Below are 12,340 nucleotides of genomic sequence, written 5' to 3' on the forward strand. Positions count from 1 at the left end.
GTGTGTGTGTGTGTGTGTGTGTGTGTGTGTGTCATAGTTGCATAGCAGCATAGTAGATGAGGTTGAAAAAAGACGTACATCCATCAAGTTCAACCAATGCTACATTTAGACAACAAATACTTTATCCTATATTTGTACTTACAGTATATTGATCCAGACGAAGGCAAACACAAAACATGTGAGTGCCTCTCTTTCTCTCTCCTCTCTTTCCTTTCTCTCTCCTCTCTTTCCTTTCTCTCTCCTCTCTTTCCTTTCTCTCTCCTCTCTTTCCTTTCTCTCTCCTCTCTTTCCTTTCTCTCTCCTCTCTTTCCTTTCTCTCTCCTCTCTTTCCTTTCTCTCTCCTCTCTTTCCTTTCTCTCTCCTCTCTTTCCTTTCTCTCTCCTCTCTTTCCTTTCTCTCTCCTCTCTTTCTTTTCTCTCTCCTCTCTTTCCTTTCTCTCTCCTCTCTTTCCTTTCTCTCTCCTCTCTTTCCTTTCTCTCTCCTCTCTTTCCTTTCTCTTTCCTTTCTCTCTCCTCTCTTTCCTTTCTCTTTCCTTTCTCTCTCCTCTCTTTCCTTTCTCTTTCCTTTCTCTCTCCTCTCTTTCCTTTCTCTCTCCTCTCTTTCCTTTCTCTCTCCTCTCTTTCCTTTCTCTCTCCTCTCTTTCCTTTCTCTTTTCTTTCTCTCTCCTCTCTTTTCTTTCTCTCTCCTCTCTTTCCTTTCTCTCTCCTCTCTTTCCTTTCTCTTTCCTTTCTCTCTCCTCTCTTTCCTTTCTCTCTCCTCTCTTTCCTTTCTCTCTCCTCTCTTTCCTTTCTCTCTCCTCTCTTTCCTTTCTCTCTCCTCTCTTTCCTTTCTCTCTCCTCTCTTTCCTTTCTCTCTCCTCTCTTTCCTTTCTCTCTCCTCTCTTTCCTTTCTCTCTCCTCTCTTTCCTTTCTCTCTCCTCTCTTTCCTTTCTCTCTCCTCTCTTTTCTCTCTCTCTCCTCTCTCTCTCTTTCTCTTCTCATAGTTTAATTACCTGCTGTACTTCTAGACCATGAAAGGACGCCGGGGGTCTCCTGCATCTCTTTCCAGCGTCTTACTCTGGTGTACTTGGGCAAATCAGTTGATCCAAAATGTGTTTGCACGCTCTCTGCTGCTGGCCCGCACAGTGCCAGAGCCTGCAGTGCTCATTAGAACTATAAGACTAATGTAGGCCAGGGGTGGTCAACTCCAGTCCTCAAAGGCCACCAACAGGTCAGGTTTTCAGGATATCCCTGCTTCAGCACAGGTGGCTCAAGCACTGATTGAGCTGGGACTGATTGAGCCACCTGCGCTGAAGCAGGGATATCCCTAATACCTGACCTGTTGGTGGCCTTGAGGACTGGAGTTGGCCACCCCTGCATTTACATGGGGACCCGGAGCCCGCATTGCACCTGTTTAAAAGCTGGCAGGGGGGGCAGGGCAGATGGAGGAATACAGAGTCCCTTCCATGTTCCTCAGACAGGTTCTTATTGAAAGTGGCCATAGGAATGATACATCTGCACTTTATCTCTGCAACAAATGTGATTTGTGTAATGATTTCCATTCCGATGGCTCAGATAGTGCCATCACCCGGCCGGCGACTTCTCCTTCTGTTTATGACGTTTAATGGACAGCATCCAGTCGCAGAGCCGTGCTCTGGGGAGTCTTAATTGCCTAACGATTTATTGAGCTGCGGCTTTAATGTCCTTTTTCTTTTGTCATTTTTTCTTTATCAAGTTTTCATATTATTGAATTTAGAATAAAAAAAAATATCTTCCCTCTGCACCCCCCTCTCCCCCCTCCCCTCTCCCCCCCTCTCCCCTCCCTCCATCTCCCCCCTCCCCTCTCCCCCCCCCCCCCCCCCCCCATATCGCTGGTGTGATAAGAAAGTAGAGGGCGGGTGTATCGGCCGCTACCTTTTCTCTTGCGTTTTTTTTATTCCTCGCGAGCCTCTGATGGAGTCGGTGATTCTGTCGCAGGGAGCTTGCAATCTAATTGTCTCTAATAACACAGAGCGCCCCCCCCCCCCTGCTTCCTGACGAAGGTTTCCTGTGTGTTTTCAGGCAGTACAAGAAACTGCGCGCTCTGCTCCGCGACGCTCGGCACGACTGCATCTTGTTCCCGAACGAGTTCCAGCGTCACACCTACGTCCCCCGGGAAAGGGGCGAGACGGCGGAGACATGGCAGGCGAGGTATTTCCCTCCCGCGGGCAGCCCACCCATCCTCTCTTCTAACAGTGGGGGATGTTACAGCCGCCGACTACGCCCTTGTACAGTCATATCTCGTTCACGCGGGGTTACCGACTTCATTCTTATTGTAACCAAATCCTCTCTGTTTGAGCAAAGTTTGTTTTTTCTTTCGTCTTCATTTTCTTTTCATTTATTTTATTCCCTATGTAGTTTTTAACGTATAACCCAGTGGGGGACAACTCCAGCCCTCAACGCCCACCAACAGGTTCGGTTTTAAGGATATCCCTGCTTCAGGACAGGCGGGTCAATCAGTAGCTCAGTCTTCGATTGAGCCACCTGTGCTGAGCAGACCGAGCCACTGATTGTGCCACCTGTGCTGAAGCGGGGATATCCTTAAAACCTGACCTGCTGGTGGCCCTTGAGGGCAGGAGTCGCCCCCCACTGGCATAACCATTATCCTAAACCATGGCGCTGTACAAAAATAGATCTTGTTTACTGGTGTTTGAGTTGTTCTTTCTCGCCACGTTTTAAAGAAATAAACAAAGAAAATCTATTTATACAGTTGACAAACTAGGCAGAATGAAGCGTCAAAAAAGGCTCAGAAACTCTTCACCGCGGAAGTCGGCAGGCGGGGATTTTTAATTGGTGACGTCACGTCTAGCCGTGTAAATGCTGTGTGCCTAGGGATCCACTACTAATCGCTCCTGGCTTCTGCTTCATGTGGGCCGGTGCAAACCTGTCTCCTCCCTCCGTGCTGCCGGGAGGAGCAGAAACCTGAGATCTTAATGATGAATCTCCACGCGGTGCAGCCTCTGTGACCTGCCACGTGATGGACGCTGCCTGGCAGCACATGGCCCTGTATGTAGGGTAACCCTCTCCTGTTTGCAGGTGCATCTACAACGCCTGCGCATGGTACTACCAGCATTGCCAGGGCAGTGTTCCTGTCGTTATGGTAACGGAGGACGAGGAGGTCATTGGGCGATACAGGAATGAGACCGCCGGGGTGTATGTGATCTCATTCAAGGTCAGTGTGGAATGACCTTGAGGGGTCAGGGATGGGGGACGCAGAAGTGCCAGGGAGGGACCAGCGTACGCGATGGCTTCGCATGTTATCCGCTCTGCAGGTTTGTCTGCCAGAGAAACGCTTTATAGCGGGAATGAGGGGACGTAGCCAGGGGTCCTCAACACTGCCAGCGCGGTGCGGCGACAAATGATTTCCTGTCTTCCGCGTAGGTTTACCTGGCGACCTTCTGGCCGGATCTGGAGGGAGCCCTGGAACTGTACGACTCTCTCCGACAGTCCCACCGCGAGCGGGAGAGCGAGAGCCGGGAGAATCGCGGGCGGGAGTACGTGGAGCATCTTCCCTTGGAGGTGCTGGAGGCGGGAATCAAATCCGGGAGGTACAAGCAGGTGAGCGGAGTCGGGCAGGAAGTGGTTAATAACCTGCCGGGAGGGACGACCTTGCCTGTCTCGGCACTGGGGAGGGAAGAGCCGGTGAGACCGCACCTCACCGACCCTCCTGTCTCTCCGTCCCCGCGATGTGTACTCTCAGGGCGTCCTCGGCGTGAACAAGCACCGGTCGCAGCTGGAGGCGTTCGTGCGGCTACAGGGATTCGGCGGCAAAGAGACAGGTGAGAACGTCCCCTCTGCCAGGGGCCGGCGCTGTCCGACGGGTCCAAACCTGGCGTGGGGGCTGCAGGGGATCGGGGGGTTTTCCCCGCTTAGAATCTGGGAAACGGCGAGCACCGGTCGTGACGCAGAGCATCGTCTATTCACCTTGTGCAAGTGCATTCTGGGACATTTGGTCGCAACACCGTGACCGGCGTCACTTCGCTGCCACTCGACCTGCCGCCGGCTGCTTCGCCGCTTATGTAAACTTAACCCTTACACTAAGCCCTTGCCGTCAATCCCCCTACCCTAACCACTAAAACCCCTCAAGTTAACCCCCTAACCACTAAAACCCCTCAAGTTAACCCCCTAACCACTAAAACCCCTCAAGTTAACCCCCTAACCACTAAAACCCCTCAAGTTAACCCCCTAACCACTAAAACCCCTCAAGTTAACCCCCTAACCACTAAAACCCTGTCATTTAACCCCCTCCCAGTAACACTTACCTTGGAAGCGTCCGGCTTCGGAGGGTTAAGTGGCGGATCGGCGGCGACGAAGGGTCAGTCTGTGGCCGTACGCTGGCGGTCGTTTGTGTGCGTCTAATACCCTTGTATTTAAATGTTTTAACCTCTTCAGTGCCAGAGGGTTATCGGTAACGCTCTGCCTGTATTTCCGCCTCAGACCTGCAGAGTGATGTTCTGATCCACGGCACCAAGGCCCGGAACAGAGCGATCCACGGAGACGTGGTGGTAGTGGAGCTGCTCCCGAGGTCCGAGTGGACGGGGCGGACCGGAGCGCTGTGCGAGAACGAGGCGGACGAGAGATCGGCGGGGGAATCGCAGAGCGAAGTTATGCCAACGGGTGAGCGCGGCCACAGGAGGGGACACCCACTCCCACTGCAGGGGGCCACACCCACTCCCACTGCAGGGGGCCACAGGAGGGAATACCCACTCCCACTGCAGGGGGCCACAGGACGGAATACCCACTCCCACTGCAGGGGCCACAGGAAGGAATACCCACTCCCACTGCAGGGGGACACAGGAGGGAATACTCGCTCCCACTGCAGGGGGCCACAGGACGGAATACCCACTCCCACTGCAGGGGCCACAGGAGGGAATACTCGCTCCCACTGCAGGGGGCCACCGGAGGGAATACTCACTCCCACTGCAGGGGGCCACAGGAGGGAATACCCACTCCCACTGCAGGGGGCCACAGGAGGGAACACTCACTCCCACTCCCACTGCAGGGGGCCACAGGAGGGATACCCACTCCCACTGCAGGGGGACACAGGAGGGAATACTCGCTCCCACTCCCACTGCAGGGGGCCACAGGAGGGAATACTCACTCCCACTCGCACTGCAGGGGGCCACAGGAGGGATACCCACTCCCACTGCAGGGGGACACAGGAGGGAATACTCGCTCCCACTCCCACTGCAGGGGGACACAGGAGGGAATACTCGCTCCCACTCCCACTGCAGGGGGACACAGGAGGGAATACTCACTCCCACTGCAGGGGGCCACAAACCTCTTTTCTCTCTGCCGTCTCCTGACCCCCCTCCCTCTCTCTCTGCAGCACCCTGAACCCCCCTTCTCTCTGCCGCCACCCTGACCTCCCCCTCTCTCTGCCGCCCCCTGACCCCTCTCTGTGGCGGTTTGTCTGTCCGCAGGCCGGGTGGTGGGGGTCCTGCAGAGGAACTGGCGGGATTATGTGGTGACCTTCCCTGCCAAAGAGGAAATCCAAACCCAGGGCAAGAACGCCCAGAGGATCCTGGTAACCCCCTGGGACTTCCGAATCCCCCGAATCCGGATCAGCACACAGCAAGCTCAGGCCCTGCAGGTACCGGGCAGTGAGAGGGGGTCCGCCCCACGGTGCCTCCTCCCCTCCGGGCAATGAGAGGAGCTCCGCTCCACGGTGCCCCCTCCCCTCCGGGCAGTGAGAGGGGGTCCGCCCCACGGTGCCTCCTCCCCTCCGGGCAGTGAGAGGGGGTCCGCTCCACGGTGCCTCCTCCCCTCCGGGCAGTGAGAGGGGGTCCGCCCCACGGTGCCTCCTCCCCTCCGGGCAGTGAGAGGGGGTCCGCTCCACGATGCCTCCTCCCCTCCGGGCAATGAGAGGAGCTCCGCTCCACAGTGCCTCCTCCCCTCCGGGCAATGAGAGGAGCTCCGCTCCACCATGCCTCCTCCCCTCCGGGCAATGAGAGGAGCTCCGCTCCACGGTGCCTCCTCCCCTCCGGGCAATGAGAGGAGCTCCGCTCCACGGTGCCTCCCCTCCGGGCAATGAGAGGAGCTCCGCTCCACGGTGCCTCCTCCCCTCCGGGCAGTGAGAGGGGCTCCGCCCCACGGTGCCTCCTCCGGGCAATGAGAGGAGCTCCGCCCCACGGTGCCTCCTCCCCTCCGGGCAATGAGAGGAGCTCCGCCCCACGGTGCCTCCTCCCCTCCGGGTACTGAGAGGAGCTCCGCTCCACCATGCCTCCTCCCCTCCGGGCAATGAGAGGAGCTCTGCTCTACGATGCCCCCTCCCCTCCGGGCAATGAGAGGGGCTCCGCTCCACGATGCCTCCTCCCCTCAGGGCAATGAGAGGAGCTCCGCTCCACAGTGCCTCCTCCCCTCCGGGCAATGAGAGGGGCTCCGCCCCACGGTGCCTCCTCCGGGCAATGAGAGGAGCTCCGCTCCACGATGCCCCCTCCCCTCCAGGCAATGAGGAGCTCTGCTCCACGGTGCCTCCTCCTCTCCAGGCAATGAGAGGGGCTCCGCTCCACCATGCCTCCTCCCCTCCAGGCAATGAGAGGAGCTCCGCTCCACGCTGCCCCCTCCCCTCCAGGCAATGAGAGGAGCTTCGCTCCACGGTGCCTCCTCCCCTCAGGGCAATGAGAGGAGCTTCGCTCCACCATGCCCCCTCCCCTCCGGGCAATGAGAGGAGCTCCGCTCCACGGTGCCTCCTCCCCTCAGGGCAATGAGAGGAGCTCCGCTCCACGATGCCCCCTCCCCTCCAGGCAATGAGAGGAGCTCCGCTCCACGGTGCCTCCTCCCCTCCAGGCAATGAGAGCTCGGCACCACGGTGCCCCCTCCCCTCCGGGCAGTGAGAGGGGGTCTGCACCACGGTGCCCCCTCCCCTCCGGGCAGTGAGAGGGGGTCTGCACCACGGTGCCCCCTCCCCTCCGGGCAGTGAGAGGGGGTCTGCACCACAATGCCCCCTCCCCTCCGGGCAGTGAGAGGGGGTCTGCACCACGGTGCCCCCTCCCCTCCGGGCAGCGAGAGGGGGTCTGCACCACGATGCCCCCTCCCCTCATGTCTCGCTTCCCCTGTTTAGGAGTACAGAGCGGTGGTGAGGGTGGACTCCTGGGACTCCACGTCCCTCTATCCCAACGGACACTTTGTGCGCGTCCTGGGGCGCATCGGGGACCTGGAGGCAGAAATCGCAACCATCCTGGTGGAGAACAGTGTCGGGGTGAACCCGTTCTCCGAAGCTCAGGTCTGTCCCTGTCCCTCCCACTGCGCATGACATCGACAGAAGGGAGCTCCCCCCGCAGGGTGGCACAGACAGAAGGAAGCTATGAGTCTGTCCCTCCCCCCGCAGGGTGACACAGTGACACAGACAGAAGGGAGCTATGAGCCTGTCCCTCCCCCCGCAGGGTGGCACAGACAGAAGGGAGCTATGAGTCTGTCCCTCCCCCCGCAGGGTGACACAGTGACACAGACAGAAGGGAGCTATGAGCCTGTCCCTCCCCCCGCAGGGTGGCACAGACAGAAGGGAGCTATGAGTCTGTCCCTCCCCCCGCAGGGTGACAGTGACACAGACAGAAGGGAGCTATGAGCCTGTCCCTCCCACTGCGCATTACATCGACAGAAGGGAGCTCCCCCCACAGGGTGACACAGACAGAAGGGAGCTCCCCCCGCAGGGTGACACAGTGACACAGACAGGAGGGAGCTCCCCCCCGCAGGGTGACACAGTGACAGAGACAGAAGCGAGCTATGAGCCTGTCCCTCCCCCCGCAGGGTGACACAGACAGAAGGGAGCTATGAGTCTGTCCCTCCCCCCGCAGGGTGACACAGTGACAGAGACAGAAGGGAGCTATGAGCCTGTCCCTCCCCACGCAGGGTGACACAGACAGAAGGGAGCTATGAGCCTGTCCCTCCCCCCCGCAGGGTGACAGTGACACAGACAGAAGGGAGCTATGAGCCTGTCCCTCCCCCCCGCAGGGTGACAGTGACACAGACAGAAGGGAGCTATGAGTCTATCCCTCCCCCCGCAGGGTGACACAGTGACACCGACAGAAGGGAGCTATGAGCCTGTCCCTCCCCCCGCAGGGTGACACAGTGACACAGGCAGAAGGGAGCTATGAGTCTGTCCCTCCCCCCGCAGGGTGGCACAGTGACACCGACAGAAGGGAGCTATGAGTCTGTCCCTCCCCCCGCAGGGTGACACAGTGACACAGACAGAAGGGAGCTATGAGCCTGTCCCTCCCCCCGCAGGGTGACACAGTGACACAGGCAGAAGGGAGCTATGAGTCTGTCCCTCCCCCCGCAGGGTGACACAGTGACACAGACAGAAGGGAGCTATGAGTCTGTCCCTCCCCCCGCAGGGTGACACAGACAGAAGGGAGCTTTGAGTCTGTCCCTCCCCCACCCAGGGTGACACAGTGACACAGACAGGAGGGAGCTATGAGTCTGTCCCTCCCCCCGCAGGGTGACACAGACAGAAGGGAGCTATGAGTCTGTCCCTCTCCCCGCAGGGTGACACAGTGACACAGACAGAAGGGAGCTATGAGTCTGTCCCTCCCCCCGCAGGGTGATACAGTGACACAGACAGAAGGGAACTATGAGTCTGTCCCTCCCCCCGCAGGGTGACACAGTGACATAGACAGAAGGGAGCTATGAGCCTGTCCCTCCCCCCGCAGGGTGACACAGTGACACCGACAGAAGGGAGCTATGAGTCTGTCCCTCCCCCCCGCAGGGTGACACAGTGACACAGACAGAAGGGAGCTATGAGACTGTCCCTCCCCCCGCAGGGTGACACAGTGACACAGACAGAAGGGAGCTATGAGCCTGTCCCTCCCCCCCGCAGGGTGACACAGTGACACAGACAGAAGGGAGCTATGAGCCTGTCCCTCCCCCCCGCAGGGTGACACAGTGACACAAACAGAAGGGAGCTATGAGACTGTCCCTCCCCCCCGCAGGGTGACACAGTGACACAGACAGAAGGGAGCTATGAGACTGTCCCTCCCCCCGCAGGGTGACACAGTGACACAGACAGAAGGGAGCTATGAGCCTGTCCCTCCCCCCCGCAGGGTGACACAGTGACACAGACAGAAGGGAGCTATGAGACTGTCCCTCCCCCCGCAGGGTGACACAGTGACACAAACAGAAGGGAGCTATGAGACTGTCCCTCTCCCCGCAGGGTGACACAGTGACACATACAGGAACGTCTGTCCCTCCCTATTTTGTTAGGAAAGGTGAAGGAACAAACCCTGCGCCCTCTTTACCTCTCTCCGCAGCTGGCAGAGATGCCCACCAACTCCCCAGAGAGTCCGTGGCGGGTGGCGCTGGAGGAGGAGCGTGAGCGTCTGGACCTGCGCGGGACGCACCTGGTGTTGAGCATTGACCCAAAGGGCTGTGAGGATGTGGACGATACGCTGTCCATCCGGGCACTGCCCAGCGGGCACCTGGAGCTGGGGGTGCACATCGCTGATGTCACCCACTTTGTACAGCCAAATTCTTACACCGACCTGGAGGCGCGGGCCAGGTAACCGTGACAACCACGGAAAAGCGCGCCGTATACACCTTGCTGGGTTTACTAATATAACCTCCTGCTGTAGCTTCATTGATTATGCAAATATAACCGCTTGCACAGGCTAGTAACGCTGAAGCAGTGATTAGCGCTGATGCAGTGATACCTTGTCCCGGTGATGGAGACCGCGCTGTATATTCCGTCATCTTCCCACCATGCTTTGCGCAGTCAGGCCTGGCCCTCCATTTGCACCGCCATTAACCCTTTGAGGGCTAGCGGGGGGACCTGCTCTGGATTTGCCTTTCCTCTGGCAAGCAAGAGGTTAAACGCACCCTCGCTCTTTTGGTTTTCGCGACAGCAACAAAATTGCTGGTCCGTTTACCTCGCCCTAACCCCGAGAGAACCGTCAGAATAAAGCGCACATGTATGTAACCGCTCCGTGATCACTGCGTGTACCCTCTCTTCCCCCTCCCCACAGGGCTACAACATACTACCTGGCAGACCGGCGCTATGACATGCTGCCCCCTGTCCTGAGCGCGGACCTTTGCTCCCTCCTGGGAGGCGTGGACAGGTATAAATATTCCGGGCGATGACGTCTCATGAGATACTTTGTTGCTGCTGCACTTTAACACCTGGCCCTGTGACCGCTACCCACGTCTTCCAAACCTTTTTATCTTGGTCTGTGACCTCGGACCCTGTAACGTAGGGGTTCTCAAGACCCCCGTCCCCCAACAGGTCAGGTTTTCAGGCTATCCCTGCTGTGGCACAGGGATTAAGCCACCTGTGCTGAAGCAGGGATATCCTGAAAACTTGACCTGTTGGGATGGGGGGGGGGAGGTTTCTTGAGGACCCTAGTTGAGAAACCCTGCGTTAATGAATTAATTAGTTATTCAAGTTAATTAAAATTTATAATATTTAACACAATCGCTTTGTATTATGTTTTTCTGGGGGAGGGTTTTAGGCGTTGCATTCTAGATGTTTCTATATTGTGTATATAATCGCCCGGCAGGTACGCGGTGAGTGTGATCTGGGAGTTGGACAGCAGCACATATGAGATCCGCAGGGTTTGGTACGGCAGAACCATTCTCCGCTCATCCTACAAGCTCAGCTACGAGGCGGCTCAGCAGCTACTGGACGGCGATCTGGGGCCGCTGACCGACGACCCCGAGCTGCAGCCCCTCTCGCAAGACTCTGCCCGGCTGGAGCAGTTGCTGTGGGCCGTGGGCAAGCTGACGGAGGTGGCCCGAGCCGCCAGGTCGCGGAGGAACCGGAGCGGGGCGCTTGAGCTGGAAGGGTTGGAGGTGCGAGTCCAGCTGGGAGAGGAGCGTAGCATCGACGACCTGGTGCCCAAGGAGCCCCTGCAGGTGCACGAGACGATCGCCGAGTGCATGATCCTGGCCAATCACTGGGTGGCCAAGAAGATTTGGGAGCACTTCCCCCAGCATGCACTGCTGCGCCTGCACCCGCCCCCGCGGCAGGAGTTCTTCAGAGAGCTGCGGGAGTGCGCCCAGGCACGAGGGTTCACCATCGACACGCGGTGAGATCCCAGCGCCCGTAACACCCGTCTGACTGGCTGCTCCTCTCTGTGATCCCTGGCGCGTTTCCATAAGTAGTGATACGTTGTCTCACGCAGCTTAGAGTTCCTTTACTGTATTACCTTCCAGCACCTCTGCTGGGAGGCTGTTCTATGTATCCACTGCCTTTGCAGTGACGGTCTTGCCTAAATCTCCTCCCACCTTCCAACATGCAGAGTGTGACCTCCAGCTAACGAGGCCTAATCACTAATATCATTTAGTTCTGGGCAGCACTGCACACACAACTGAAATCAACCTCTACCCCAGAGAGCTTACCAGCTACACATGCCACTTCAGAGGCCAGTCGCCACCAGTTTGAGATAACTGCTACAAATAATGGTGTGTGTCGGCCGTCCGGTAGCAATGGATTAATGCGGGTCCTCAAGACCCACAACTGGTGAGGTTTTCATGATATCCCTGCTTCAGCACAAGTGGCTCAGACGAAGAATTGAGCCACCTGTGCTGAAGCTGGGATCTCCTTTAAACCTGACCTGTTGGGGGTCTTGAGAACCCCTGCCTTAATCCAGCAGGTGAGGTTTTAAGGATATCCCAGATTCAGCACAGATGGCTCAATCTTCACCTGAGCCACCTGTGCTGAAGCAGGGATATCGGGAAAACCTGACCTGTTGGGGGTCTTGGATTAAGGAACATATTCCATTTCGGGAGGTCAGCATCTTCGGCACAAAGCCCCTCCTTAGAAACGGAGTAGCCCCCAGTGACGCTTTGTATTCTTCTGTTTGTCTCCCCAGGTCTAACAAGACCCTGGCCGACTCTTTGGACCGGGCAGATGACCCCTCTGACCCCCTGGTGAATCGGCTGCTGCGTGTGATGGCCACGCAGGCCATGTCCAATGCTCAGTACTTCTCCAGCGGCTCCTGCACTGAGGACAAGTTCTATCACTACGGCGAGTACGGCGGCGCGGGGGGCGGAGTCAGAGCCGCTCACTGGCCCCCAATCAAAGCGCTGCGTACCAGGCATTCCTGTAATCGGTTTGTGCTGTGCTCTTTGTAGTCGGATTTGCTTCATTTGCAAATCTATAAACTGCTCCTTCAGTGAGGGAAGAAATCTCCATCCTTAGTAACTTTAATTATATTGGGGGGGGGGGGGGAGGGGGGGGGGAATGACTCCTTGAATTATCATATACAAAAACCAAACAAATCTATACGTAGCTTCGGCGCCCTGTGTGTATATTTTTTGCGTCGGCGCCCTGTGCGTATATCCGGCGCGTCGGCGTCCTGTGTGTATATCCGGCGCGTCGGTGTCCTGTG

At 57.6% G+C, this 12,340-nt stretch overlaps 1 protein-coding gene across 5 annotated transcripts in view; it reads left to right on the plus strand.

The window, feature by feature from the left end:
- Positions 1-12,340, plus strand: part of DIS3L (DIS3 like exosome 3'-5' exoribonuclease) — a 28,444-nt gene that overhangs the window by 6,270 nt on the left and 9,834 nt on the right. For 4 of the 5 annotated variants that reach the window (XM_075575365.1, XM_075575368.1, XM_075575366.1 and 1 more), the window contains exons 3-13: positions 2,040-2,168; positions 3,054-3,189; positions 3,399-3,575; positions 3,718-3,796; positions 4,455-4,634; positions 5,441-5,610; positions 7,081-7,242; positions 9,266-9,513; positions 9,977-10,069; positions 10,508-11,035; positions 11,822-11,976. In XM_075575365.1, the coding sequence (XP_075431480.1) occupies positions 2,040-2,168; positions 3,054-3,189; positions 3,399-3,575; positions 3,718-3,796; positions 4,455-4,634; positions 5,441-5,610; positions 7,081-7,242; positions 9,266-9,513; positions 9,977-10,069; positions 10,508-11,035; positions 11,822-11,976 (2,057 nt within the window). Of the gene's footprint in view, positions 1-145; positions 179-2,039; positions 2,169-3,053; positions 3,190-3,398; positions 3,576-3,717; positions 3,797-4,454; positions 4,635-5,440; positions 5,611-7,080; positions 7,243-9,265; positions 9,514-9,976; positions 10,070-10,507; positions 11,036-11,821; positions 11,977-12,340 lie in introns of those variants that run through there. The other variant, XM_075575369.1, reaches the window with a different exon arrangement.

This window comes from Ascaphus truei, chromosome 18, assembly GCF_040206685.1.
Source record: "Ascaphus truei isolate aAscTru1 chromosome 18, aAscTru1.hap1, whole genome shotgun sequence".
Lineage (NCBI taxonomy): Eukaryota > Metazoa > Chordata > Amphibia > Anura > Ascaphidae > Ascaphus > Ascaphus truei.